A 27,122-nucleotide genomic window follows, 5' to 3' on the forward strand; every position below is an offset into this window, starting at 1 on the left:
ATAAAAAATGGAGTGAACTAAATATCAAAAAAACAAGACCTAAGAATTTTTAAAAATTTGAGACCAACAATTCCAAACATCACAATATTTTAAAGTCTTAAAAAACATAAAATATAAAAATTTAAAAATAAATCTAAAAATTAAACAATCTGAAAGTCCCAAAACATAATTCAGAGATCTAAAAACTAAATGTTACAATAAAAAAAAACTTCAAAACCTCAAAAAACCTCTCAAAACCTTAAAAAAACTACAATCCAAGAAACCCAAAAAAAGGGTTTTGATTAAAAAAATTAAAAAACTGAAAACATACTTTGAATTTTTTGTTAGCATGCAATACGTCGTAACAGTCGTCTCGACCTCCGACACTCATTTGATTATTTTTTTTAACCAATTTTCATTATTTTTTAGTAAAGAGCATTTGGAGGACGTGCAGATGAACAATAAAAAAACTAAAAATGTAGAAATCTAAAAATCTTAAAATTTGAATATCTAAAAATCTAAAAATCCGAAAATCTAAAAATCTAGAAATCTAAAAATGTAAAAATCTAAAAATCTAAAAATCTAAAAATCTAAAAATCTAAAAATCTAAAAATCTAAAAATCTTAAAATCTTAAAATCTTAAAATCTAAAAATCTAAAAATCTAAAAATCTAAAAATGTATAAATCTAAAAATCTAAAAATATAAAAATCTAAAAATCTAAAAATCTAAAAATCTAAAAATCTAAAAATCTTATAAATCTAAAAATGTAAAAATCTAAAAATCTAAAAATCTTATAAATCTAAAAATGTAAAAATGTAAAAATCTAAAAATCTAAAAATCTAAAAATCTAAAAATCTAAAAATCTTATAAATCTTATAAATCTAAAAAATAAAAATCTGAAAATCTAAAAATCTAAAAATTTAAAAATCTAAAAATCTAAAAATCTAAAAATCTAAAAATCTAAAACTCTAAAAATCTAAAACTCTAAAAATCTAAAAATCTAAAAATCTAAAAATCTAAAAATCTAAAAATCTAAAAATCTAAAAATCTAAAAATCTAAAAATGTATAAATCTAAAAATCTAAAAATATAAAAATCTAAAAATCTAAAAATCTAAAAATCTAAAAATCTTATAAATCTAAAAATGTAAAAATCTAAAAATCTAAAAATCTTATAAATCTAAAAATGTAAAAATGTAAAAATCTAAAAATCTAAAAATCTAAAAATCTAAAAATCTAAAAATCTAAAAATCTTATAAATCTTATAAATCTAAAAAATAAAAATCTGAAAATCTAAAAATCTAAAAATTTAAAAATCTAAAAATCTAAAAATCTAAAAATCTAAAAATCTAAAAATCTAAAACTCTAAAAATCTAAAAATCAAAAAATCCAAAGATCTAAAAATCTAAACATCTAAAAATCTAAAAATCTAAAAATCTAAAAATCTAAAAATCTAAAAATCTAAAAATCCTAAGATCTAAAAATCTAAAAATCTAACAATCTAAAAATCTTAAAATCTAAAAATCTAAAAATCTAAAAATCTAAAAATCTAAAAATCTAAAAATCTAAAAATCTAAAAATCTAAAAATCTAAAAATATAAATATTTAAAAATCTAAAAATCTAAAAATCTAAGAATCTAAAAATCTAAAAATCTAAAAATCCAAAAATCTAAAAGTCTTAAATACTGAAAATCTAAAAATCTAAAAATCTAGAAAATATTAAAAATCTAAAAAATCTTAATTAAAAACATAAGAATCTTAAAATCTGCAAATTTTAACATCTTAAAATAAAATAATCATTCCAAAATTTCTACAAAGCCTTAAGAAATCCTCTATGAAAATGCAAAGATCTATAAAATCAGAGATCTAAGCCTTAAGCCTTCCAATAAAAAATAAACATCATTTAAGACTAAAAATCTAGACATCTTGAAATCTAAGATATTAAACATTTTCAACATCTTTTAAAATAAAAAAAAAATATTTATAGAAATCTTAAAAATTTCACTTATAAAACTCTAAAATCTTGGAAGCCTACAACATTTGAAATCTCAAAATCACAAAATCTAAATGTCGAAAATTTCTAAATCCGCAAAACTACAAATTTAAGAATCTTAGTTTCTTAAAATCCAACAATTCTACAAATCTTAAAATCCTATAAAAGAATACAGCGATCTAAAAATCCCAAAACATAGAATTCTTAAAAACAAAAACCATTAAAATAAAAAAATGGGAACAAAAGACTATCTAAATCCAAAAAAAAATTGTTTTACTTAGATATCTAAAAATTTAAACGTTAAATTTTTCTGGAAATCTATTAAAAATTCTAAGAATCAAAATATCACAGAAAATATAAAAATCAAAAATTATCGAAATCTAAGTAATTAAAATTCCAAAAATCTAGAAATCTTTAAACATAAAAATCCAAAAATCAGCATATTATATAAAAAATATAAATACATAAATATAAAAATTTAAAAACAGAAATTTTATAATTAAAAAAAATAAAACAAATCTTAAAATCTAAAAAAAACCTTAAAATGCTTTGAACATAAAAATTAAAAAAAAAACTGAAGGCATTATTACAATACGATCATGTTTCATGATAACAACATTCAAAAATTATTTTTATATTTATATATGCTTGGTGTGAACTTTTCACCATGAACATGTTCATGACTAAATCTAAGTGAAAACATGAACATATGTTCACGAAATTCGGAACAGTTATTTCTCCGTGTAGTTAGACCGCCAAACTTTGACGTACGTGCCTAAGACCCACGGCCTACTATCGCGCTCCGCTGGATATAAATGAGAACGTTTCTTTCCCCTCAACGCCTCAACCAAGATGAAACTCCCGTCCAAGCTAGCCTTTCTCATCACTTTCACCCTCGCCGTTTCGGGCGAGTTCCCAAACCACAAGGTCGTCCTCAAGTCCCTCCAGGAGGTGGAATTCGAGTGTAAACAATACCTCCGGATACCGGCGGACGCCGAAGGCGACTGCGAACCCCGCTGCGAGCAGATCCTGCTCCGAGCGTGGACCGACTGTCACGGCTTTCGCAGCGTCCCCTTCGGCCGCCACTTCCACCCAGACCAGGCCGATGGGGACTTCCTGAACCGCACCCAGCTCTGCCTGGACGCGGCCCTGGAAGACGTGCTCGAGGAGGAGGTCTGCTGTCAAAGTTCGCTCGCGTGGCAGTGCTACCGCGATCAGTACGGAAACCCGCGGCACGTGCCGCAGCTGGCACCGATGCCGGACATCCTCGTGCGGAGTACCGTCGAAGACTGCGCCCGCCTTCTCCAAATCAACGACCTTGAGCTGACGCTGTACGCGCTGACGCGCTTTGACGTGAACGACCGGTCGCACCGCCTACTGCGCTGCATCGTGATCCGGCAGGGACTGTACGGGGACGTCGAGGGGCCGAATGTGGACCGGATGTACGTGCAGGGCGGTGGGGAAGAGATTGACGAGAACAGTTTTAGGGAGAACGCTCGCGAGTGCGTCGAATATCTACGTCGTGAATGTCACGACAACAGCACGTTGGCCACCCGGATCGTAAATAACTGCTTCCCACCTGGATCCGGCCCTGGAACGGTCGCGCTGGTCAACACTGTCTTTCCGGTAGTGAGTTCCCTGATAGGTTCCGTCCACGATCTAGTCCGCACCCTAAGAAATCTCGATCCGTTGCTGAAACCGTTGGTTCCAGTCCTAGCCGGGCCACATTACGCTCTGAACCCTGAAATTCACAATAACCTGCTCGACCTTCAAGTCGAGTCACTCATCCCCTGATTCGGTTAAATATACTCAGAATAAAGCTTTTGTTGTTACTCAAGTAGGCGTTGACTTTTTATCGCTAGTTGCGTGCGCACCGCCAACTTTGTTTACTTCCGCAGCCAAATCTGTGTTGACGTGCGTAAGCACGTACGCGACCCGGAATCAGCACGGAACAATTCGACACTTTACAGCTATAAATTGGTGTCCTGTGTCACAGGTTCTGCAGTCCTCATCATGGAGCTTCTCCAAGGCTTCCTAGTTGTCCTCCTCCTGGTCGGCTTGTCCGCCGGAGCCTCTCCGGATCACAAGATCGTCCTGAAAACGCTACAGCAAGCGGAGTACGAGTGCAAGCAAATCCTGCGGGTACCTTCCAGCGAAGAAGCGCCTTGCGAGCCCCGCTGCGAGGAGATTCTGCTCCGAACCTGGACCGACTGCAACGGCCTCGGCAGCATCCCGTACGGGCGGCACTTCCAGCCGGATCCCACCGATTCGGACTTTATAAACCGAACGCAGCACTGCCTGGACTCGGCCCTGGCGGGCGTTCCCGGCCACGATGTCTGCTGCCAGGGCCGGATCGCGTTCCAGTGCTACCGCGATCAGTACGGCAATCCGGTCCGGGTTCCGCAGCTCGCGCCCATGTCGGATATTCTGGTGCGGAGTACCATTGAGGACTGCGCAAGGTTGCTCCAGATCGACGATCTGGAACTGATGCTCTACGGGCTGACCCACTTTGACATGTCTGCCAAGTCGCGCAGCCTGCTGCGTTGCATCGTGATCCGGCAGGGTCTGTACAGCGACGAGCACGGTCCGGATCTGGACCGGATGTTCGTGCAGTGTGGCGGCTACGACATCGACGAGCAGGTCTTCCGTGAGAATGCTGAGTACTGCATTGAGAGCTTGCGCTCGCAGTGTCTGGACAATGCTACGTTGGCTACCCGTATCACGAATTACTGCTTCCCACCCGGAGTCGGTCCCGGAACGATCCCCCTGATCGGAACGGTTCTTCCAACGGTGGGATCTCTGGTTGGAGGCGTCCTCGGAACCGTGCGTGGGTTGAAGATTTTGGATTCGCTGCTGAAACCGCTGGCACCACTGCTCATCGGTCTGCCGTACTCGCTGAATCCAGGCCTCCAGAAGAACCTGCTGGATCTGGTGGACGACCCGCACGCGCTTGCCGCAGCTATCGCTGCGCTGGAGAAGGGACCTCTGGATCCTAAAATTGCTGCTTTAGGATAAGATTTCACTTGGTTGATTTGAATTTGAATAAAAGCCTGTTAACAGCAGGCGTTGAAACGTTATCGTCCATGCGTGAGCACCGCCGCCTTTGTTTCCTTCCGCAGCCATCTTTGTTTACGTGCGTGGCACGTCCAACCCCCGAAAATCTACTCGACATTTTTTGGTTAAATAGGTGTCCTGCGCCGCAGGCGTTCCAGTCTTAACAATGGAACTGCTTCAAACATTCCTGCTCATCTTCTGCGTCGGCTGTTCCGCCGGAACCTCTCCGGATCACAAAATCGTGCTGAAATCGCTTCAGCAAGCGGAGCTCGAATGTAAACAGTACCTGCGAGCCGCTCCCACCGAGGAGGCACCCTGCGAACCGCGCTGCGAACAGATCCTGCTCCGGTCGTGGACGGACTGTCGCGGGCTCGGCAGCATCCCGTACGGGCGGCACTTCCGGCCGGATCCCACCGACGCGGACTACATCAACCGTACGCAGCTGTGCGTGGACGCAGCCATGCAGGGCGCAACCGACGTCTGCTGTCAGGGACGGGTCGTGTACCAGTGCTACCGGGAGCAGTACGGCAATTCGGCCGGAACTCCGCAACTCGCGCCCATGTCGGATATTCTGATCCGGAGCACGATCGAAGATTGTGCGAAGTTGTTGCAGGTCGAAAGCTTGGAACTGATGCTGTACGGGTTGACACGATTCGACCTTTCGGAGAAAGCACGCAGCCTGATGCGGTGCGTCGTGATCCGACAAGGTCTGTACAGTGACGAGTTCGGGCCGGATCTGGACCGGATGTACGTTCAGTACGGTGGTTACGACGTCGAACAGAAGGTCTTCGCGCAGAATGCCCAATCCTGCGTTGACTGGCTTCGCGGTCAGTGTCTGGACAACGCCACGCTGGCCACCCGGATCGTGACCCAATGCTTCCCACCCGGAAGCGGTCCGGACACACTGATCATCCCTCAGACGGTCCTGCCGTTGGTGGGAACGCTCGTAGATGGCGTTCTCGGGACCATGCGCGGGCTCAAGGTGTTGGACGCGGTGTTGAAGCCGCTGGCACCACTGCTCATCGGCGTTCCGTACTCGCTGAATGCGCCCCTCCAGAAAGCACTTCTGAACTTGCTGGTCGATCCTCGAGGTTTTGCCCGGGCGATCGCAGCGCTGGAAAAGCCCCCGCTGAAGGATAAAATTGATGCCATTCGCTAGTTTGTCAATAAACCAGTTTAAAAACAAACACTGCCAGTTTTTCTTCCGAACGCAGCCCAATTTTTGACAGTTCAACAACAATTAAATGTTTTCTACTTTCCATCTTCGTTTCTTCCAGGGCGCTCGAGGTGCTGCGGCAGGACGGTCAACCGCTGAGCCGGATCTTGGCGGAGCAGCGCGGCCAAGCCGGCGGAAGCCGGCTGGGCGGTCCGCTGCGGTACCGTAACGTGGTCATCTTCTGGCTGCGCTGCGAGCAGGTAAGTTCCGACAAAACTAGTTTGAGGACCCACCACCGGGCGGAGTCGATAAAATCGAGTGGAAGAAAGTCAATTAGCGTTTGTTGTGACATTTATGGCGCAGATTGAAATGTCAACCTTCCGGGGCCATCTCAATCCAGAATCATTCCAGGTCGTTTGGGCAAACTGGTTTTGCGAAGAAAAAAAAGCGTCACAATCGAAGCACTCCGTGACAGGTTTGGCGAAAGAAAACATTTTGAAAGTTGTTTTCAAATGGGGGCCGCCCTCGGCCTGCTTCGATTTGACTACCCTCCTCTGGACGACATCTTTCTCCCCGGGGAAGGACAACTTTTACCGCGTCAAGTCGTTTTTTGTCAGTTTGACATTTTGGCTGCAGTTGAAGAAACTGCACGAGCGTGCACCGCTTTTTTTTGACAGCTGATTGATGCACGCCAATAAATCGCTACCTCAATTTCAAAACAAAAACAAAGCAACTTTTTCTTGTGCGCAAGGTTTTGCATAACAAGGTGAACCAGTAAGGTCCAGTTTTCGGGCGTGTCGGGTGTGAAATTTGATAACAAAACAAAAAAAACACAAACATCGAGAAACGAGATTGTTGCCAGCCGAATGTCGAGTCCCGCGGGCATTTTTTTTTTGTTGGTCTGTCCACGTCCGAGTCGCGTTATCAATCCGGCTGGACCACTTTTGCGCCAGCGTTTGAGTGAAAGGAGTCAGGCGAGTGACATTTCGCCGTTTCTCAGGTGATCCCATTGCGGGCGACCAGGCGTGAAATGCATATTTTTCGATTATTCCGATGGAAATAATTGGCACCGCACGGAGAAAAATTTGCGTAACAAACACGCGTGCATTGCGATTTGAAAGTTCGTCATACCTCTTCACACAAACCTAATTTAGTCACGCGACCAACAAAAACGGGACCGCTTGTTGAGTGTGGGTTTTCCGGGCTAATAAAAGTGAAATTAATCTCGCCATAAGTCGCGGAGCAGCAGCGGAGCGTACGTGAAAGCTAACGTTGGACGTTGGAACCGCTGTAATATCCCATATATGCACAGATCCAAGCAACCCACGAACCGACCCGGGAGTGTGGCAGTGCACTGAGAGCTGAGTTTGCAATATTGTAAGGGGATTGGCATTTGGAAATGGTCTAATTTTAAAGAAATCGTCAAAATGATTCAATAAAATTTTCTTGAATGTCTATTTTTTCAGTTTTTTTCCAGGTTAAAACAGTAAAATTTAATTAAGATTGAAATTGGACAACCAGTTGCACTAAAAAAAATCGAAAGTGTTTCAAATATCACTTTTCAGCAATTCTCCACGAAAACTGGAAATTGAATGCATCCGTATTTTATTTTTATTTGAATAACATTAAATTTGCAAAAAAAAACAAACTCAACTAAATTTGCAGAGGGCTTCAAGAGGGCTTCCCCATGACCAAAGAAGCCATTTCGGCTAATTAGTTTGCCTATACAAGTTTTAATACAATTTTGGCAGCTAACCATACAACAATTGGTATGTAAATATTCTTCTGTCTTGGGAATAGTTGTATGTATTGGTTAGGACCATTCAGAACAAAAAAGTTGCACCTGAAAAATAAGGTTTGTTAACTTTTTATCACGCAAAGTTGAATTACCAAAACCGGTATTTTTTTATTTTTAAAGAGATTTTAGTATTTTTGTTTTATGTTTTGGAGACCAAAAAGGGCGTCTTTTGAGCCATAAACAAGTTTGGAGGGGAATAATTCGCCGAGAAATCAATTTTTTGAAGAAAAAATATTTAAAAAAAAATCGATTTACAAGTAAAAAATAAACACGATTAAAATAATTAAAAAAAATAATTATAACTTTCAAGAAAGAGTACTAAACAATTTTAAGTGCACAATATAAAGTTATATCCAATTTTAGTTAGATTTTGGAAAAAAATAATCAATTTTTCATTTGAGCAACCTTCTACCAATACCCTAAAATGGATTTTATTTGTATTGTTTAATGTGGCTAAAACTTTGTGGGGGCCTTCCCTATGACCAAAGAAGCTATTTTGTGTCATTGGTTCACCCATTCAAGTCTCCATACAATTTTGGCAGCTGTCCATACAAAAATGGTACGTAAATATTTAAACAGCTGTAACTTGTGATTGAATTTTCTGATCGATTTGATGTCTTCGGCAAAGTTGTAGGTATTGTTGAGGACTATTGAGAAAAAATAGGTACATGATTTTTTTGCCATTTTTTTATTATCATTTTATTCACAAAAACTCAATTTCCCAAAATATGTATTTTTTTTATTTTTGAGATTTTTTTATATGTTTTAGGGGACAAAACCCCGCAACTTTTGATCTATGGAGAAGTATGGTCAACAAATCTGTCGCCGAGTTATGAATTTTTGAAAAAATATAGATTTTTGGAAAAAACCGATATTTTATACCAAAAAAAAATTCACCTCAATCTTTTATGTAAAATTGAATTTGCAATGGAAAAGTACCTTGACAGATTTTTTGATAAAGGTCTCCGTTTTCAAGATATAGCCACCGAAAGTTTGATTTTAACGAAATATTTGAAGTTTTTCGTTTTTTTAAAACAGTGATTTTGTTAAGAGTTCAGAAAATTTGCTTTGAAATTGTCTAAGAGATATTGAAGATTGGTCCTCTGGTTGCTGAGATACAGCTGCTTAAAGAAAAAGAAACATGAAAATTGAAGTTTTGTAAGTCTTACCCCTCAGTAACTAATTGTACGATTTTCAATGTTAAAACATGAAACATTCGTGAAATTTTCCGATCTTTTCGAAAACAATATTTTGATTTTTTTTATCAAGTCTAACATTTTAAAAGGGCAAAACTTCAAAATTACGTTCTTTTGAAATGTTAGTTCTTGATTGTATGGGTGAACCAATGACACAAAATAGCTTCTTTGGTCATAGGAAAGGCCCCCACAAAGTTTGAGCCAAATAAAAAAAATACAAAAAATAGAGATGGTCGAAATAGGCCGATTTGCGTAGAGAGCTCATTAAAAAACCATAAATTTCTGAAAGTATTTAGTCGGAAATCTAACAAAAATTCTTATAAAATCTTCTAAGAAACATTCAAGATTGGTAATTTCGTTCATGAGAAATAGCCCCTCTAACACAAAAAAAAAATATTGTAGGTTTCACCCAAAAAGCACTCAATATTCAAATGCCGATATTTCTGAAAATAATGGTTGGATTTTCTATGACAATAAATGAAACATTTGTGAAACTTTTCATTCTCTTTTAAAAAAAATAAAAAAAAAAACAAGACTAACATTTCAGAAATGCTTGCTATTGAATTTTGCAATCCATTTGAAATGTGAGTTTTGAATTTATTATTTTCTGAATATTTTTTTCATGCATGATATTTAGATGTATGGATTCGCGAAAAATAATCCCGGAGTGTTACAAAGCGTACGAGTCCCTTATTTTATTAAAAATTCAGATTAAACGATTTTCCTAAAATATTGGCTGTACAAGTTCATTTTTGTAAGTAAAAAAATTTGCCTTTTTTAAATTCGACCTTTTGTCTTTCGACCTTGTTGATCGACCTTTTTTTTAATTTGACGTTTTTCAAGTTCGAATACAGCCAGAGTTGACCCTGAAAATAAATACATTTTTCAAAATGTTGGCATCATGACCTAGACCAAGGCAATTTCCCAACCTTGATTTTTGAAAAGATTTTTGGCAAATCCGAAATTCCAGTTCGGATGATCGAATACTCGGATATCGAATCGGGATTTTATTTTAGCGTTGGGCTTAAATTTGACTCAAAAAATGGGATAGAGCGTTTAAAAAATGGCGGTGATAATGTATCAACCACATAAATTTTACTAATTTGATGTGAAAAGTGATAAAATAAAAAAACACGAAAATTGTTGTTTACCTATTATTTGAATATCTGAAGTTTCAAAGAAACCTTTAAAAAATCGAGTTTCGGATAGTCTAGTCTGGACTGTAATATTATTAATTTTTGAAACCATCAATTATTTGTGTCGCGAAAATAATATGTTTTGCTCAGGCATGGTCATGACTTCCACCGGTTTTAGCCCTTTTTGTTCTAAATTTAAGTCAATTTTTGTTATAATTTTTGACAATAAAACAATTCTTGATAACAAACTAGCAACACTGTCAAAAGAACAGTGTAAAAAAGTTTAAAAAATATGAACAGAAAAATTAAAAAAAAACATCAATTTTTGAATATTTTGATAGCATTTCTGTTTGAACAGCTGCCAGAATAATATTATGATTTGTAGGGACGTCTAAACATACAGTTTAAATTTAAAAAAAAATCGTTGTTTCAGGGAATCCAAAAGTTTCTTTTTACAGCTGTGTAACCATTTCCCGAGCATGGGTAAATAACAAGGGAAATGCGTAATAATACCTTTCTCTGGTATCAATACCAAATTTTGGTATTCCTGGACCCTTTAAAATTTGTCTTAAGGATTATGCAAGAGCAAAATGTGGTATCATACCAATTTAAGGTATTGTTTTGATATTGTAAAATTGCAGAATTTGTCAATGATCGAACACCACATTTTGGTATTATTTTGGTATTTAAGTGTTTTATCAAATTCCTCTGAAACTATGGGAAAATTTTGACCAATTTTGACAAAATAATTAATTTTGCGCTAAAATGATGTCTCAAAGCGAATGCTTTCATTCAAAACCGGAAATTTCAAACTTGATTTTAAACATTTTTGATATACCCCCTACAGAAATGACTTGAAATTGTGGAAAATTTTCTAAGTCAGGATGGCACATTTTGGTATTATTTGAATATTGAAAGGTTTCATCAATTTTCTCTGAAACTATGGGAAATTTGTTAAAAAAAATTTACGGGTTAATTAATTTTGCGCTAAAATGACTTGAAACCCAAAAATGTTAAAGATGATTTTAAAAATTAGTGTATTATACCCACTAATATTTTTTTCAAAAACGTTGAAATATCTCTAAGTCGGGATAACCAAATACTTTGAAAAACGAGTCAATCGACAGATTAATGAATTTTGGTGAATTTCAATTCAGTTTCATTTTAATAATACTTATTTTTCAATCTTGTTATTTTTCAGAAGCTTCAAGAACTTCAAGCACAGGCCGTTCATCAATGACATAGCATTCGGTGTGGTGAAGAATATCACTAATAACAACATGGAATCATCAGGTGAGTAGATTTGGCTGTTGCATATGAATAATTTCCGTTTTTTCACTAACTGCAACTGCTGCACTAAAAATGGTATGAAAATACCAAATTTTGGTATTACTTGTTCAAATACCAGCGATCATAATGTGCTCTTGGTTGCCCAGTAATAGATGGTAAAATACCATGAAATCATACCAAAATCATGTATGTGAAAGACCACAGAAATACCAAAATATGATTTTCCAAGGGTGCGGGAATACCTAAAAATAAAACCATGGCAATACCAAGTTTTGGTATTCAAGCAATGTTCAAAAATCCAGAAGACCTCAACTTGGAATTGAAATGGTTTTATTTTGAGGTATTATTTTACCCTTGGAATAACATGGTTTGGTATTGTTGTGCCCTTACACATACAAGATTTTGGTATGATTTCATGGTATTTTACCATCTATTACTGGGCAACCAAGGGCACATTTTGGTTGCTGTTATTTGCCCAAGTAATACCAATATTTGGTATTCCCGTGTTATTTACCCCTGCTCGGGTTAGGTCATTTGTGTGTTTCATATTTCTAATGGGTAATTCTCCGCCAACAGCAGTTGCCCCGACCCCTCTTCGATTTGCGTGAAACTGTGACGACCCCTTCCATTTTTGAACATGCGAATAAAGAGGTGTTTTTCAATAATTTGCAGCCTGAAACGGTGATGAGATAGAAATTTGGAGACTTTTATGTAAAATTAGACGCCCGATTTTATGGCGTACTCAGAATTCCGAAAAAAACGTATTTTTCATCGAAAAAAACACTATTAAAGTTTTGAAAACTCTGCCATTTTCCGTTTGCTAGACTGTAAAAGTTTTTGGAACATGTCATTTTATAGGAAATTTAATGAACTTTTCGAATCTAGGGTCATTTTTTCATTTAGAACAAAGTTTTTCATTTTAAAATTTTGTGATTTTTTCTAACTTTGCAGGGTTACTTTTTAGAGTGTAACAATGAGTGTAAACAATTGCAGAACAGACAATTACGAAAATTTTTGATGTTTCAACATAAGGTGTTTGCTTATAAAAATCACGAGTTATCGCGATATTACGAAAAAAAAGCATGAGTTGTTAGAGAATTACCCTAATATATTTTCTTTTAAAAATCAATGAAATCTGTAACTAATGGTGGGCTACTCCAGCATCAGTGAGACCCCCCTCTTTGCCTCAGGGTCGGCATGTTAATCCGGAATCGGAAAGGGAAACACTCGATTGGACCAACGGACAAAACAAACCCACTTTATTCCGGAAACTCGTGTTTTATTCAGCAGACTCAAGCTGCGCGTTCTTCGTTCCTCGATCCCCCACTTCCTTACTATCTAATCCTACCTCACACGTCCTTCTTCCTTCTTCTTCGGGCCCTTTCCGGAACTGCTGCTTCCGCTTTCTCTCCACTCTCAGCTCGCGTTCCAGGAACAACGGCTACACGCCTCCACCGACCTCCGGGACTCGGTCAACCGGGGCGGGACACGTCTTCCTCTCACGTTCAGCGACCACTATGGGCGGTCAGATACTGTTCTCGTACTCGACCCTCTTCTGCGCCACCTGCCTCGACGCTCCCGAGTGTGTTGACGGACTCTGGGACTTCGGTAGATGAATCTACCGGTCTGCCTGGTTTCCGGCGTCGGTTGATGTAACGGCTGGCGAGGCTGGCGTCTTATCTCGCGACGGTTGGTCCGCAGACCAAAATGGCGGCGTCGCGAGGGCGGTTCCCACACCGGAACGGTGTCGCGGGCGATCCTCGTGCGTGAGCGATCGTGCTCGGCGGTATGATGTACCGCGCGGGGAATACCGCGGGTGTCGGGTGGCTTACGGCGGACGAATGCGTCTGTGCCGGCCTGTACGCGAAGCGTACGAACACCGAGGGGTTCTGTGGGCACAATGGGGACGGAAATTAGCGATGGCGGAGGGAGGTTGGACGGCGATAGATCGGGGAAGCAACGACATTTACCTGGATGTCCACAAATCAACGCAGGCTCCTCCTGCTTGCGTCCGGATCTCCAGATCGTCGGACGGCTTTCCTCCGGGATGGCGTCTACCGGATCTACTTCCACTTCACTTCCGAAACTTCACTTTTGAAACGGTGATATTACGGGTATCGACCGTTCTTCTACAAAATACCAGGCAAAGTGACCGTTGCAATGGCGGGGTTTTCCCAGCGATCCTCAACCTCCCCCTTCTGGACTCCTTCGTCCCATCGTCCCATCGTCCTGGTCATCGCCGCTACCCAAGGCGGGCGTTTGCGATGATCTCGTGCGCTCCTAGCGGTGACTAGCGCAACTAGCGGTGCAGCGTTGGTAGCGTCCGTAGGGGCTGGACAGCTACGCTAGTAGGTCGTTCTGCCCGCAAGCCTTCTCAAGTGCTCCCTCCGTAACTTGCCGCGGAACAAACGATCGCACTAATCTTGGGATGCAAATACCATAGGTTACACTCTCCCCTCGCTCGGGTAAAAAAAATATTAGAACTAATATTTTTTTTTTTTTTTCTAACATTTTTCGTTTTGCACTGAACACTATATACGATCCGCTTACCTCTGAACCACGAGACAAGAACAAAGAATTGACTGCATATCGTTGTTTTAACTCAAAGTAACCAGAAACATTTGAAAATTGAGTCCGTTGTACTAAGTCAAGTCAGAATACACAAGTTCACAACACTTATATCAATAGTAATGGGCGGGGTCATAAGTTATCATCGTCAACCTAAGTCGACTCCTCTCAGTTTCAAGGCCGAAACCTGTTACTGACCATCAACGTATATTTCAACTCCGGTCTCCAGCGATCTCCATTCTTGATATATTAACCGACATTGACAACATTTAAATTACAATATTTACAAGTCAAATAAATAAATAAATAAATAAATAAATAAATAACACATTAAAATATTTACAAATTAAAATTATACTCAAGCATGCAAATTTTTATAAATTTTGAATTTTTTTTTAAATTTTTTTTTGATTTTCAAATTTTCTGCTGCATGCGAATTACAAATAATACCATGGTAATAAATTAATTATAATCCGGAATAAACAAATTCAACAAATATCGCGATCAAAAACCTATTCGCATCAAGCGACGGTTGAAATAATTCACTACGTGAGTGTCGGAGATCTCCTTTATCGAACCAATTCGTGCTATAATCGTTATCGTTATCATTCGTATCAGTGTGTGTGCTGCTTCTTCGGGTTTGCTGAGTGACCTGATCTGTCAAACTGCCAAATGTGACAAAAAATGTGGAATGTGCAAAATCGCGATGTGGTTGCTGTTAAGAAAACAGTGATTTTGTGGTATTTTAGGGGTGAATTCTTGAAATTGCGACACTGTGTCAACTACGTTTGGCCAAACGAACAATATTCAATGGATTTGTCCCTAAATGCACTGTCTCTGCTTCTTAATAGCAAGCTCATCCTGGTATATGAAATATGGTATGATATGAGGTAAGTATTATGAAGTGCTCTAATTTCACGGAAGTGCGTCCACTAGGTGAAAAATAAAGCTGGAAATTTCTAGTAAATTCTAGTCAACGTGAATACTAATGGTTGTTGATAATGGACATCAAATTTTTACGATTTGCAACTCTTCAAGATTAGGTTTCTCATTTGCTCACTGCTCACGACTCATTCACATGTTCTTTCACACACACACTTTGAACTCCGATGCAATTTTCCTTCCACATTCCCTTCTCGTAGTGCAACTTTAGAAATACTCTTGATAATGTTGCCTGAGTGATGAATGGAACATTATGCACCGATAAAACATAAAATTGATTCACAAACACAAAATAACACTCAATTACGACACTTTAAAACTTTCACTTAAAATTTGATCAATGATTTCCTAGGATGCACTTTTCCATACTGGTGCTTGCGATGCGTGGGCGTTCATGTGTCAATGAACCCATTGATGAGTGACACTCGGTTCATTCATGCGCTGTGGATTGCGCAAGGCGACTTAGATGAGAACTCCTGATGAATGAATTTGCGGAATCACATCTATATCGACCTTGACCTCCTCTCAGATGAACCTCTGTCCTCGAACTAAGCTATGTCCCTCTTTCAGAGATCATGCTTTCAAATCCGCCGCTGAGAAGACTCCCAGTGAGCGACCATTCATGTCGGACACTTCGTAGGAACTCGTTCCCTTCTTCGCGACGATGATGCACGGGACGTACGTAGGCCCAAGCTTGGCATTGAAGGACTTGTTCGCCGCCGACTGCTGGAAGGATCTCTTAAAGACACGCTGTCCAACATCGAACACCGGTGAGTACCTTTTGTGCCTCAGATCATACTGCCTTTTCGTACTCTCGTGCGCCTTCTGCAGGTTCTCTTTGACCAGCTCGTAGGTCTTCTTGCTCACTCCATGCATGCGTTCCATACGCTCTTGCTCGGTGAGTTCCTCATCGTCCTCGAGCTGATGGTCCATTCCTCGGGTCACCGCTTCGTGCCCGAACACTACTCTGTGTGGCGTAAACTTCGTTGTTGCGTGGACCGTGTTGTTCAGGATGAACTCAATCTCTGAGATTTTAGTATCCCACAGCCGTTGATCTTGCCGGACGTACGTGCGGATCATCGCGTTGATCGTACGGTTCAAGCGCTCGGTGGGATTTGCTTGGCTCCTGTGACGAGCGTTTGCCCAATGCTGGATTCCATACCGTTTCAACAGGTCCTGGAACTCCTTCGACAGGAACGTAGTTGCGTTGTCGGTGATGATGTACTGGGGCACAGACAACTTTCGCAGCCACTGTTCTTCCAGAATGCTACACAGACTAGCAGACGAAATCTTCCGGACCGGAGCAAGAAGGCAATACTTAGAAAAGACGTCCAAGACGACCAATAAGTGTGCGTTCCCTTTCTTGCTACGCGGAAGCGACTGTATGTAGTCCATGCAGACAATCTGGAATGGCCTAACCGCTACTCGTTGTTGTCCCATCATCGGCTCAGTAGACACGGTCGAATGTTTTGTCTCCTTACAGGTGTCGCACCTGTTGATGTACTTCTTCAAGTCTGCGCTCATTCGAGGCCAGTAAAACCTCCTCTTGAGCTTCTCAATGCACTTTTCGAAGCCGATGTGCAAGCAGCCGTCGTGCTCTTGCCGCATGACTTGCTCTCGTGCCGATTCTGGTACACACTCCTTCCATTCAAATCTGTAGTCCAGCACGTCGGACTTGGACGACACAAACTTGAACAGCTTCCCGTTCTCGATGCGGAAGTCCAGATACTTCTCCGGATCATCCTCAACAGCATTGTACAGATTCCGGTACCAGTTGTCGTCATCGCCTACGTCGAGCGTCTCAATCGACCGCGACAGCGCGTCGGGTACGATGTTCTCCTTTCCCTTTCTGTGCTTCACATCCATGTCGTACTGCTGGAAGGTTATGCTCCAACGACTCAGACGCGACGACGATCTCCACTTCGCCCGCATAATGAACGTGAGCGCGGATGAATCGGTCACCAGCGTGAAATGAGTGCCCTCAATATAGCAGCGGAACTTCTCGATGCAACGGAGAGCAGCTAAACCCTCTTTCTCCGCAGCATGGTAGTTCAACTCAGCACCCTTCAGCTTCTCTGAGTGATACGCGATCACCCTCTCCACACCATCGTGAACCTGTGTCAGAACTCCGGCTATCGCGGTGTCGCTTGCGTCCGTTTGGACACAGAACGGTAGCTTAAAGTCGGGATTGGCCATCACTGGAGCTGAAATCAGCCTCTCCTTGATGGCCCGAAAAGCTAAGTCTGCTGCTTTGGACCACACCACTCGCTTCGGCTTGTTCTTTAGCAAGTCCGTGAGCGGCGCAGTAAGTTCGCTGAACTTATCGATGAACCTACGGTAGTAGTTGACCATACCGAGGAATCGTCTCAGCGACCTGACCGAGTTTGGGGCCTCATATCCTAAGATAGCTTGGACTCTATCTGGATTAGGCCGCATTCCTTCTCGCGACAGGATGTAACCGAGATACGGCAATTCGTAGCAGCAGAACTTGGACTTTTCTAGGTTGATGCGCAAATTCGCGTTTTTCAACCGCTCCGCAAGTTCTGTCAGTTTCGCAATGTGGTCGTCAAACGTATGACTGGCCACCACAATGTCATCTAGATAAACAAAAATGGACGGCTCAAGTGCCCCGAATCCTAAGACTTTGTCCATGAGCTTGCTTAAGGTTGCCGGGCTGTTGATCAGTCCAAACGGAAGTCGCTTGAACTGGAATAATCCCATTCCGGGAATGGAGAAAGCGGTGTACTTCCTGCACTCCTCACTCAACGGCACCTGCAAGAACGCTTGGCTCAAGTCTATGGTGGACAGGTACTTGAACGGCCCCAGATGACTCAATATTCTGTTCTGATGGGGCAGAGGGTACGCATCCCTCTTGGTGCGCTCGTTTAGCTTACGAGCATCGAGACACAGCCTGATCTCCTCGCTGTCTCTTTTCTTGACCGGAACGACCGGCAACGCCCAATCCGACTCCGACGGTTCGATGATTCCGTCCCGGAGCATCTTTTCCACAGCTATGTGAATCTTCTTCTGTATTTCCGGGCTCCACGGATACGGATTCTTCCGGACCGGTTCGGACTGTACGAACTCCTCCTTCAGCTCGATTTTGTGTTCCAGCAGGTCCGTCTTTCCGACGACTCCTTCGCTGGCAACGAGAAACATCTTCTGTACATCTTCCAACTGTTTTTTCTGCTCTTCTTCTAATTCTTCTTCTGCGTCTTCTAGATCTTCATCGACCTGCTCATCAACCACCTCGACGGATTCCATCGTTGGCCTGATGCCGAATATTTGCCAGAAGTCGTAGCCGAGGATGCACCTCCTGTTCAGCTTCGGCGCGATCATCACGGACAGAATCTTCGTAACACCATTGAACGTAATCGGTATGTCACTACACCCAATCACCTCTAAACTCTCACCTCCGGCTGTCTTCAAATCAATATTCGTGGGTTTCAACTTTAAATTCAACAACTTCACTAACTTTCTTCCACCAACACCTAAAACTGTGCGCTGTGCACCACTATCAAGAAGTCCAACAACCGATATTCCCAACATTTCCACTCTTGCAAACGGCCTACGATCGCCGTTGCTCACTGTAACAAGCATCGTTGCCACTTCAGCATCTTCTTCTTCCTTCTCTCCATCAACCCTCGAATATCCTAGCTGTTGGAGTGCTTCCGACGCTTCGGTATCTTCGTGAGGTCTTCTGGAGCTTCCCGTGAGACTGACTCGCCTCACTGAGCAGTCTTTTGCATGTTTTTTGCTTCGCAGTACGGGCAATCTTTCGTAGAAAAACCCGGAAAACCACACCGCACGCAGAACACGCTCCTCTCCTGCCGGCATTCCTCGTGGCCATGACCTGCAACGTGACAATTGAAGCAAATATCCCGTTTGACCGGAATATACGCCTTCACGATCCGCTGTAAGGCACTGGTTCCACTCGAACCTGCAGCAGTGCTGTTCTCGCGATTCTGGGTGTTCGGTTTCGGTTGAGACCTCTCGTCAACCCTTGGTTTGTTCTCCTTCTGATTTCCGTTGCTCTGCTGTCTCTGCTGTTCTGGCTTCCACGAGCTTTTCTGATTGTAGTTTCCGTTGCTGTTGTTCTTCTTGTAGTACGGACGGTTTTGTTGGTTCTGATTTTGTTGTTGGTAACCACCCTGCGATCGGTTTCCACCCTGGAAACGATTCGAGTTCTGGTACCTATTTCCGGTGTTCTGGTACGACGACCGCTGTGTTTGCACCTCCTCCACGTGCGCTGATCGCGGCGTGTACCTTTCTCCCTTCTGATACAGCTTCCAATTGACAGAGTCGAATCGCTTACCGAATTCTTTCATCGATGGAATCGTCTTGATTTCTGCGGCTAGCATCGCTATTTGGCAGTCCTCGCGAGTATTGCGGAAGAGAACGTCAAACTTCCGTTTCTCATCCCACGGATTCGTCATACAGCGGAAGATCCGGACCATGTCCAAGTAATAGTCCTGGAACTTCTCCCTGGACATTTGCTTGCGATTGTTGGCCTGCCGCTCATAGACGTAATCGATGTCGATCGGCAAGAATTCGCTCTTCAATTCATCCACCAACTTCTTCCATGAACCCAGTTCATTATTCCCGTTCACTTCCATGAACCAAGAACGTGCTTTCCTCGTGAACAAATGATGCGCACACTGGAACAACTCAGACTCAGAAATGTTCTCTGAACGAGCGTTGAACTCCACCTCCTTCAAAAACTCGTTCAGTTTCCTCCCGTTGTCCATCCCGTCATAACGAACCGTCCACTTATGCACCGGTAAACTCCTACCAAATCCGGTTTTCTTTTCCTTCGGTTCATCCTTGCCGGAATGAACTTCCTCTGGTTTGTTATGTTCATTCTCTGAGTTACCGAAGCTTCCCAATGAACTATTTCTTTGGTTGAGCCACGCGAGAAAATCACCTGGATTCTGCTGGCTTTTACCCTCGTCCTTTTTGTCCTTGTTCGCGTCTACTCCAAGTTGCGTACTGTTGGCTGGCTTGGCCTGTACTTCCGGTTTTTCTTTCTCCACCTCTTTCTCAGCCTGTTTCGCTTCTAGAACTTGAATGTGTTCCAACAACTTGTTGACCACGTTTATTAGTTCCACTTTTTGTTCTTTCCACTGTTCAAATTCAGCTCTTTCCACGTCACCAGGTTTTCCAACACTTTTTCCATCACCACTACCAACTCCACTACCAACTCCACTACCATTTCCCTTACCATTTCCACTAACAGATCCAGTTTCACCAACAATTCCAGCAATTTCCTCTCCATTATTCTCTTCAGTACTATTCCAAGATTCATTATCTTCTTCCGCTCCTTTTCCATTTCCTTTTTCCGCATCCTGTTTCTTCATTATTTCCGTTAGACTCTGGTTAATGAGTGCTAACTCTGCTTCACGTACTTCGGGCAAATGTGACGAAATAGAAAAGAAAGTATTTAGCAGCTTCATACACGCTCGAGCTGTTTCTGCTAATGAATTCAGTTCATCATCCTTGGTGGTGTATGTTCTCAAACGTTCCAAGCGGAAAACGCAATGCAGAATCCTAGTCTTGAACGACTGTTCTGGTGCTTGCTTGGATTTCCGGTTTTCCAAGTGGGACTTAATCTCACTCACTTTCAACTCACACGTTTCCAATTCATCCAACACTGAACCATTCATTAACTCATACTCAACATGTTTCAATTCTCTCTCTTCTTTTAGGCGATTACGCAACGCACGTTCGGCTCCGCTGCGCGATGAATCAAATGGGATGTCGCGGATCTTCAGCTCATGTTCGAGTTCATCAACGGTCAAATGACCCGTATTCATTCCGCGATACAGTGACAACAAATGAACCATATCCATCTTGAGTGCAAGGAAAATCAAAGATCTTGTAATTAAAAAGAAAATTTATTTAAAAAATACTAGAAATGAGCAATCACAACTACAAATTAAGAAAAATACCTAAAATTGATTCGCTAACTGAGATAATTTGATAACCTAGTGAATGAAACTGTTCATTGATGAACACCAACGGATCAACAATGAATTGAAAAAAACCTAGAATTGAATTACGCTCTTGAATGAATGAGCAAATAGCGAATAATTGTAAAAAACCTAGTGTAAGTCGAAACTTTTGTAATCGTATTTTGTACGGGGAATAAATCACTTATTTTGCCTGGTGTTTTCACTCAACTCGTCCGAAGGAAACGACACTCCACCGATACGAATTCTATTCCGGAATTCAAACAAAATTGTATGAAATCTCCAACCAATTACTTTGCCAATGTCTGGTGGTCGTTCCTCCTCGCGTAGACTTCCAAAACCCCTCCTCGGAACTCAAAAATTCAAATATTAGCGTCACTTCTGTTTGTATTTTGACGATTAGACAACTTTTGCACCTGAATAATGGGCGTTTTCCCAGAGAAGTGGGCAAATCGTCTAAAGTCCTCAAGTGAACCCAAACACGAAACAGTTAAACTAATTTCTAGTTGGGCGCCAAGTGTAACTAATGGTGGGCTACTCCAGCATCAGTGAGACCCCCCTCTTTGCCTCAGGGTCGGCATGTTAATCCGGAATCGGAAAGGGAAACACTCGATTGGACCAACGGACAAAACAAACCCACTTTATTCCGGAAACTCGTGTTTTATTCGGCAGACTCAAGCTGCGCGTTCTTCGTTCCTCGATCCCCCACTTCCTTACTATCTAATCCTACCTCACACGTCCTTCTTCCTTCTTCTTCGGGCCCTTTCCGGAACTGCTGCTTCCGCTTTCTCTCCACTCTCAGCTCGCGTTCCAGGAACAACGGCTACACGCCTCCACCGACCTCCGGGACTCGGTCAACCGGGGCGGGACACGTCTTCCTCTCACGTTCAGCGACCACTATGGGCGGTCAGATACTGTTCTCGTACTCGACCCTCTTCTGCGCCACCTGCCTCGACGCTCCCGAGTGTGTTGACGGACTCTGGGACTTCGGTAGATGAATCTACCGGTCTGCCTGGTTTCCGGCGTCGGTTGATGTAACGGCTGGCGAGGCTGGCGTCTTATCTCGCGACGGTTGGTCCGCAGACCAAAATGGCGGCGTCGCGAGGGCGGTTCCCACACCGGAACGGTGTCGCGGGCGATCCTCGTGCGTGAGCGATCGTGCTCGGCGGTATGATGTACCGCGCGGGGAATACCGCGGGTGTCGGGTGGCTTACGGCGGACGAATGCGTCTGTGCCGGCCTGTACGCGAAGCGTACGAACACCGAGGGGTTCTGTGGGCACAATGGGGACGGAAATTAGCGATGGCGGAGGGAGGTTGGACGGCGATAGATCGGGGAAGCAACGACATTTACCTGGATGTCCACAAATCAACGCAGGCTCCTCCTGCTTGCGTCCGGATCTCCAGATCGTCGGACGGCTTTCCTCCGGGATGGCGTCTACCGGATCTACTTCCACTTCACTTCCGAAACTTCACTTTTGAAACGGTGATATTACGGGTATCGACCGTTCTTCTACAAAATACCAGGCAAAGTGACCGTTGCAATGGCGGGGTTTTCCCAGCGATCCTCAACCTCCCCCTTCTGGACTCCTTCGTCCCATCGTCCCATCGTCCTGGTCATCGCCGCTACCCAAGGCGGGCGTTTGCGATGATCTCGTGCGCTCCTAGCGGTGACTAGCGCAACTAGCGGTGCAGCGTTGGTAGCGTCCGTAGGGGCTGGACAGCTACGCTAGTAGGTCGTTCTGCCCGCAAGCCTTCTCAAGTGCTCCCTCCGTAACTTGCCGCGGAACAAACGATCGCACTAATCTTGGGATGCAAATACCATAGGTTACAAATCAAACTAAAAACACAAGACGCAATTTTTGAGTTAAAAAAAAAAACAAAATAAATTTCAAATCTATTCCCGTTCCAAATGTTACCTCCCATTCCATTTACCCCACTGACTGACTGCTGCCGCTGCCTGACTGTCACACGACCCGGCGCGTCACAGCCTCCTACGCTGCCGGTGAATCTCGTTTAAACGACGACACTGGCGATGACGACTAGATCTGTCGTCTACGCGATGCATTGCACTTTTCCTCAAAAAGAGGGGGGCAAGAAAGGGCGGCGCATTTCCGACTGCAAAACTGAATGAATTTTGTTCCGAAAATGTGTGGGCGACGACGGCGGCGTGTGAGTAATTGGTAAATAGTGGCTTGACTGTAGCTTGAATGATTCATTCATGAAAAAATAAAGCCGCCGGCAGAAAAACTATTAAAACCGTTTCGTGCAGCGTGTTGTGTAGTACTACCAAAGTACAACCGCCTCCTATGATGGCAATAGTGTGGACGCCCCCGCGCCAAGTTTTAAATTGTTCATGAATGGGATGAAAAAGAAGAAAAAAAAACAACATCATGGAATCAACGCGATTTCCACCTCCGCACAATCGACAATCAGCTGGAGCTTGAAGAGACGAATGAGGAAAAAAGGTCATTGTTTTCTGCTTTGAGGTTAAGCGTCGTATGGCCCTGCAACAAAGCATGCGACCGGACCTGAACCTACGACAACATCGCTCGCAGTAGGCTGCGATGCGACGCCACCTTTGACAGATAGGGTGACGACTCGGGATTAAAAACACTTTTTTTATTACTTTATTCTGTAACTATTTGCGATGAATCATCATTCTGCTGTAAATTCCATTAGCGGTGTTTTCCGTGTATGTGAATCTAAACCAGTAAGGTCCAACGCCGAAATTGGGAGCACTGCAAAGAAAATAGAAAGAATATCAAAACCAATAAATTGTCATAGAAAAGTTGGTAAAATTCCATTTCCAGCCATTTCACAAACAGTGGCCAGAAGAAAAAATAATAAAGGGCAGGTGTTTATGTTCCAGACATGACCAATATGACAAAGAGCATTTTTTCTGACAACTGATAGCCGAATAATGATTTTCGAAAAGTTGGGCTACGTTATCGAGCAACTTACCACAGACGATCGCATGTGTTAAACCACCAGCCACCATCCCAGTAATTCTCACACTCCGGACTATAGTTTCTCCTATCGTAAGTCGAAAAAGGCATACTATTCGAAGTTCCTAAGGCATCGCCTGCACTTCCCGAGTAACCTCCGACCGTGAGCCGGTACTTGTCACCTTCGCCAGCGACCTTAAACTGAGAATATCTCGCATATCCGTACTTTTCATTTTTATCCTTCAACTCAATGACCAGCTCGTACTCGTCACTATTGGTGATCTGATGCAGGGCCTCGAGGCCGAGCCAGAATTCCGTGTCGCTCCCAACGGTGCCAAATCCAGTACGGTACTTGTCCCAGCCTTGGTTGAAGATCAGCTGAGATCTGTCTTCCTTGATGATTCGCTGCTGAAACACCAGCCAGCCACCACCAAAAGTCGTCATTTCACAGTAAACGGTTTGATTCAGTGGGACAGCTTTGAACAATCCCGATGTGGTGGCCGTTTTGCATGGATCCCATTCGGACTTCTCCGGGACAGTTTCAACGTTTGATGTTGAGACAATAATTTCTTCTACCATCGGTTTTTGATTCTGCTGCAGAATAGATTCCAATTTGGTAATTCTTTCGAAAAGGCTACGAAAGGTTAGGATAATCTTTTACTGCCCTTTTTTAAAGTTTTGAAAACATACTCGGAAATGTTGGCAACGATATTTGGTGTCAAATCAGCAGATTTCGCCTCAGCCACCTCCTCCGAACCATTATCAATTGAATCGATGTTAAAAGAAACATGCAGCGATAGACTGTTGAATTAAATGAAAATTAATTTAAAACACTTAAAAGCATGCTTTACCTCTGAAAATCCTACTTTTTAATTACGTATAGATTTTTGCCAGATCCATCCTCCGTCATTGTTTTGTTTCTATTCAGAGCACTTCCAAGTCGGTCAAAAATCTTGAACAGGCTGATGAATAGTGTTAAAAATTAAATTTAAACAATTTCCACTGTTTTTTTTTCCAAATTTCAACATGCCTGTTCATTTGCTGTTCACTGAGCTGATTTCCTTGCGTTTCCATCAAACACATCAATAAAACCGCAAAAATGGCACACTTCATCGTTACTTCACGAAATTTACAGAACCGCCTGCTCTAACAAGTCAACAAACTATGACTGCCAGCTTCAAAAATAATTTCTGCGCGCTTTATACACGCCAAATTTTGATAACAAAACGGGCTTCTCAAAATTATCATCACTCAAGAAAGTCTAAACAAAGGTCAAAGTGGTCGCATTTGTTTTTGATCAAATTTCTACATCCTGAATTTTTCAACCAAGAATCATTCCCAATTAAATCAAGCAGCGTGGAATCCTTTTTATTTGAGTTTTTTTAATTTTTTAAGTTTTTTAGTTTTTGTTTGTTTTTAACTGTTTTGGTTTTTAATTTTTTTAGTTTTTTAGTTTATTTTTTAATTTTTTTAGTTTTCTAGTTATTTTAGTTTTTTAGTTTTTTAGTTAGTTTTTTAGTTTTTAGTTTTTAAGTTTTTTAGTTTTTTAGTTTATTTTTTTTAATTTTTTAGTATTTTAGTTTATTTTTTTAATTTTTTAGTTTTTTAGTTTTTTAGTTTTTTAGTTTTTTAGTTTTTAAGTTTTTTAGTTTTTTAGTTTTTTAGTTTTTTAGTTTTTTAGTTTTTTAGTTTTTTAGTTTTTTAGTTTTTTTGTTTTTTTAGTTTTTTAGTTTTTTAGTTTTTTAGTTTTTTAGTTTTTTTTTGTTTTTTGGTTTTTTTAGTTTTTTAGTTTTTTAGTTTTGCTAATTTTGCCAATATGGTCAACCACCATCAAACCGCCATTTTCATTTTTGTAATTTTTGTAATTTTTGTAATTTTGGAAATTTTTGTAATTTTTGAAATTTTTGTATTTTTTGTAATTTTTGTAATTTTTGTAATTTTTGTAATTTTTGTAATTTTTGTAATTTTTGTGATTTTTGTAATTTTTGTAATTTTTGTAATTTTTGTAATTTTTGTAATTTTTGTAATTTTTGTAATTTTTGTAATTTTTGTAATTTTTGTAATTTTTGTAATTTTTGTAATTTTTTTATTTTTTGTAATTTTTGTAATTTTTGTAATTTTTGTAATTTTTGTAATTTTTGTAATTTTTGTAATTTTTGTAATTTTTGTAATTTTTGTAATTTTTGTAATTTTTGTAATTTTTGTAATTTTTGTAATTTTTGTAATTTTTGTAATTTTTGTAATTTTTGTAATTTTTGTAATTTTTGTAATTTTTGTAATTTTTGTAATTTTTGTAATTTTTGTAATTTTTGTAATTTTTGTAATTTTTGTAATTTTTGTAATTTTTGTAATTTTTGTAATTTTTGTAATTTTTGTAATTTTTGTAATTTTTGTAATTGTTTGCGCATGCAAAAGGTTCAGATTGTAGATTTGTATCAGTTCAGTTAGATCTAGTTCTACAGAATAATTCTAAGCATCTCCAAATGAGTTCTTGGCATTGTTATAGAATTTCCCGCTAGAACTACCAGCTTTGGTCACAAGAATCTTTGCTTGAAGTGGCCATTGCTCCTCGAGACACAGTACAGAACAGATCAGACAGAACAGAACCGTCCTGTTCTGAAATACAGCTCAAGATGTAGAAAGTTACAGTTTTCTTGTCTAATTACCGTCCAGTACAGTTCAATAAACCGACAGAAACTAAGAGCAATAAAGTTTTGATTAGAATTTACTGTGCACCAGCTAACCCGCGAGTTTCAGTTCTGTCCAGATCCGATTATGCCACGAACCAAGCACCAGACGCTCTTATGTGCGTTAACAGTAATTTTTGTAATTTTTGTAATTTTTGTAATTTTTGTAATTTTTGTAATTTTTGTAATTTTTGTAATTTTTGTAATTTTTGTAATTTTTGTAATTTATGTAATTTTTGTAATTTTTGCCATTTTTGTAATTTTTGGAATTTTTGTAATTTTTTTTATTTTTTGTAATTTTTGTCATTTTTGACATTTTTGTCATTTTTGTAATTTTTGGAATTTTTGTAATTTTTTTTTATTTTTTGTAATTTTTGTCATTTTTGTCATTTTTGTATTTTTTAATTGT

At 40.7% G+C, this 27,122-nt stretch overlaps 5 protein-coding genes across 9 annotated transcripts in view; 4 read left to right on the plus strand and 1 right to left on the minus strand.

Annotated features, from left to right (window-relative positions):
• The window catches only part of LOC120422065 (tRNA dimethylallyltransferase), a 246,745-nt gene that overhangs the window by 183,886 nt on the left and 35,737 nt on the right, over window positions 1–27,122 (plus strand). For all 5 annotated transcript variants that reach the window (XM_052706665.1, XM_052706666.1, XM_052706667.1 and 2 more), the window contains exon 4: window positions 6,303–6,441. In XM_052706665.1, the coding sequence (XP_052562625.1) occupies window positions 6,303–6,441 (139 nt within the window). The remainder of the gene's footprint in view (window positions 1–6,302; window positions 6,442–27,122) is intronic.
• LOC120422069 (general odorant-binding protein 45-like) lies at window positions 2,800–3,767 on the plus strand. The gene has a single exon (XM_039585412.2). It carries the CDS (start codon window positions 2,824–2,826, stop codon window positions 3,763–3,765), a length of 942 nt encoding a protein of 313 aa, XP_039441346.1. The 5' UTR covers window positions 2,800–2,823; the 3' UTR covers window positions 3,766–3,767.
• Window positions 3,966–5,121, plus strand: LOC120422066 (general odorant-binding protein 45-like). Its single transcript, XM_039585410.2, has one exon. It carries the CDS (start codon window positions 3,985–3,987, stop codon window positions 4,984–4,986), a length of 1,002 nt encoding a protein of 333 aa, XP_039441344.1. The 5' UTR covers window positions 3,966–3,984; the 3' UTR covers window positions 4,987–5,121.
• Window positions 5,185–6,268, plus strand: LOC120422067 (general odorant-binding protein 45-like). The gene has a single exon (XM_039585411.2). The coding sequence runs from the start codon at window positions 5,192–5,194 to the stop codon at window positions 6,182–6,184; it is 993 nt and encodes a 330-aa protein (XP_039441345.1). The 5' UTR covers window positions 5,185–5,191; the 3' UTR covers window positions 6,185–6,268.
• LOC120422072 (fibrinogen-like protein 1) lies at window positions 23,680–25,190 on the minus strand. Its single transcript, XM_052706672.1, has 5 exons — window positions 25,057–25,190; window positions 24,893–24,988; window positions 24,717–24,827; window positions 24,043–24,660; window positions 23,680–23,819 (listed from the first exon to the last, which is right to left on the minus strand). Exons 1-5 carry the CDS (start codon window positions 25,137–25,139, stop codon window positions 23,720–23,722), a joined length of 1,008 nt encoding a protein of 335 aa, XP_052562632.1. The 5' UTR covers window positions 25,140–25,190; the 3' UTR covers window positions 23,680–23,719.

Source organism: Culex pipiens, chromosome 1 (assembly GCF_016801865.2).
Source record: "Culex pipiens pallens isolate TS chromosome 1, TS_CPP_V2, whole genome shotgun sequence".
Taxonomy (NCBI): domain Eukaryota; kingdom Metazoa; phylum Arthropoda; class Insecta; order Diptera; family Culicidae; genus Culex; species Culex pipiens.

Coding starts and splice junctions, on each gene's coding strand:
- LOC120422069 (XM_039585412.2), top strand. CDS start 2,824: ATGAAACTCCCGTCCAAGCTAGCCTTTCTCATCACTTTCACCCTCGCC.
- LOC120422066 (XM_039585410.2), top strand. CDS start 3,985: ATGGAGCTTCTCCAAGGCTTCCTAGTTGTCCTCCTCCTGGTCGGCTTG.
- LOC120422067 (XM_039585411.2), top strand. CDS start 5,192: ATGGAACTGCTTCAAACATTCCTGCTCATCTTCTGCGTCGGCTGTTCC.
- LOC120422072 (XM_052706672.1), bottom strand. CDS start 25,139: ATGAAGTGTGCCATTTTTGCGGTTTTATTGATGTGTTTGATGGAAACG. Junction 24,661..24,716: donor ATCGTTGCCAACATTTCCGA/GTATGTTTTCAA, acceptor AACCTTTCGTAG/CCTTTTCGAAAGAATTACCA. Junction 23,820..24,042: donor AACACATGCGATCGTCTGTG/GTAAGTTGCTCG, acceptor TTTTCTTTGCAG/TGCTCCCAATTTCGGCGTTG.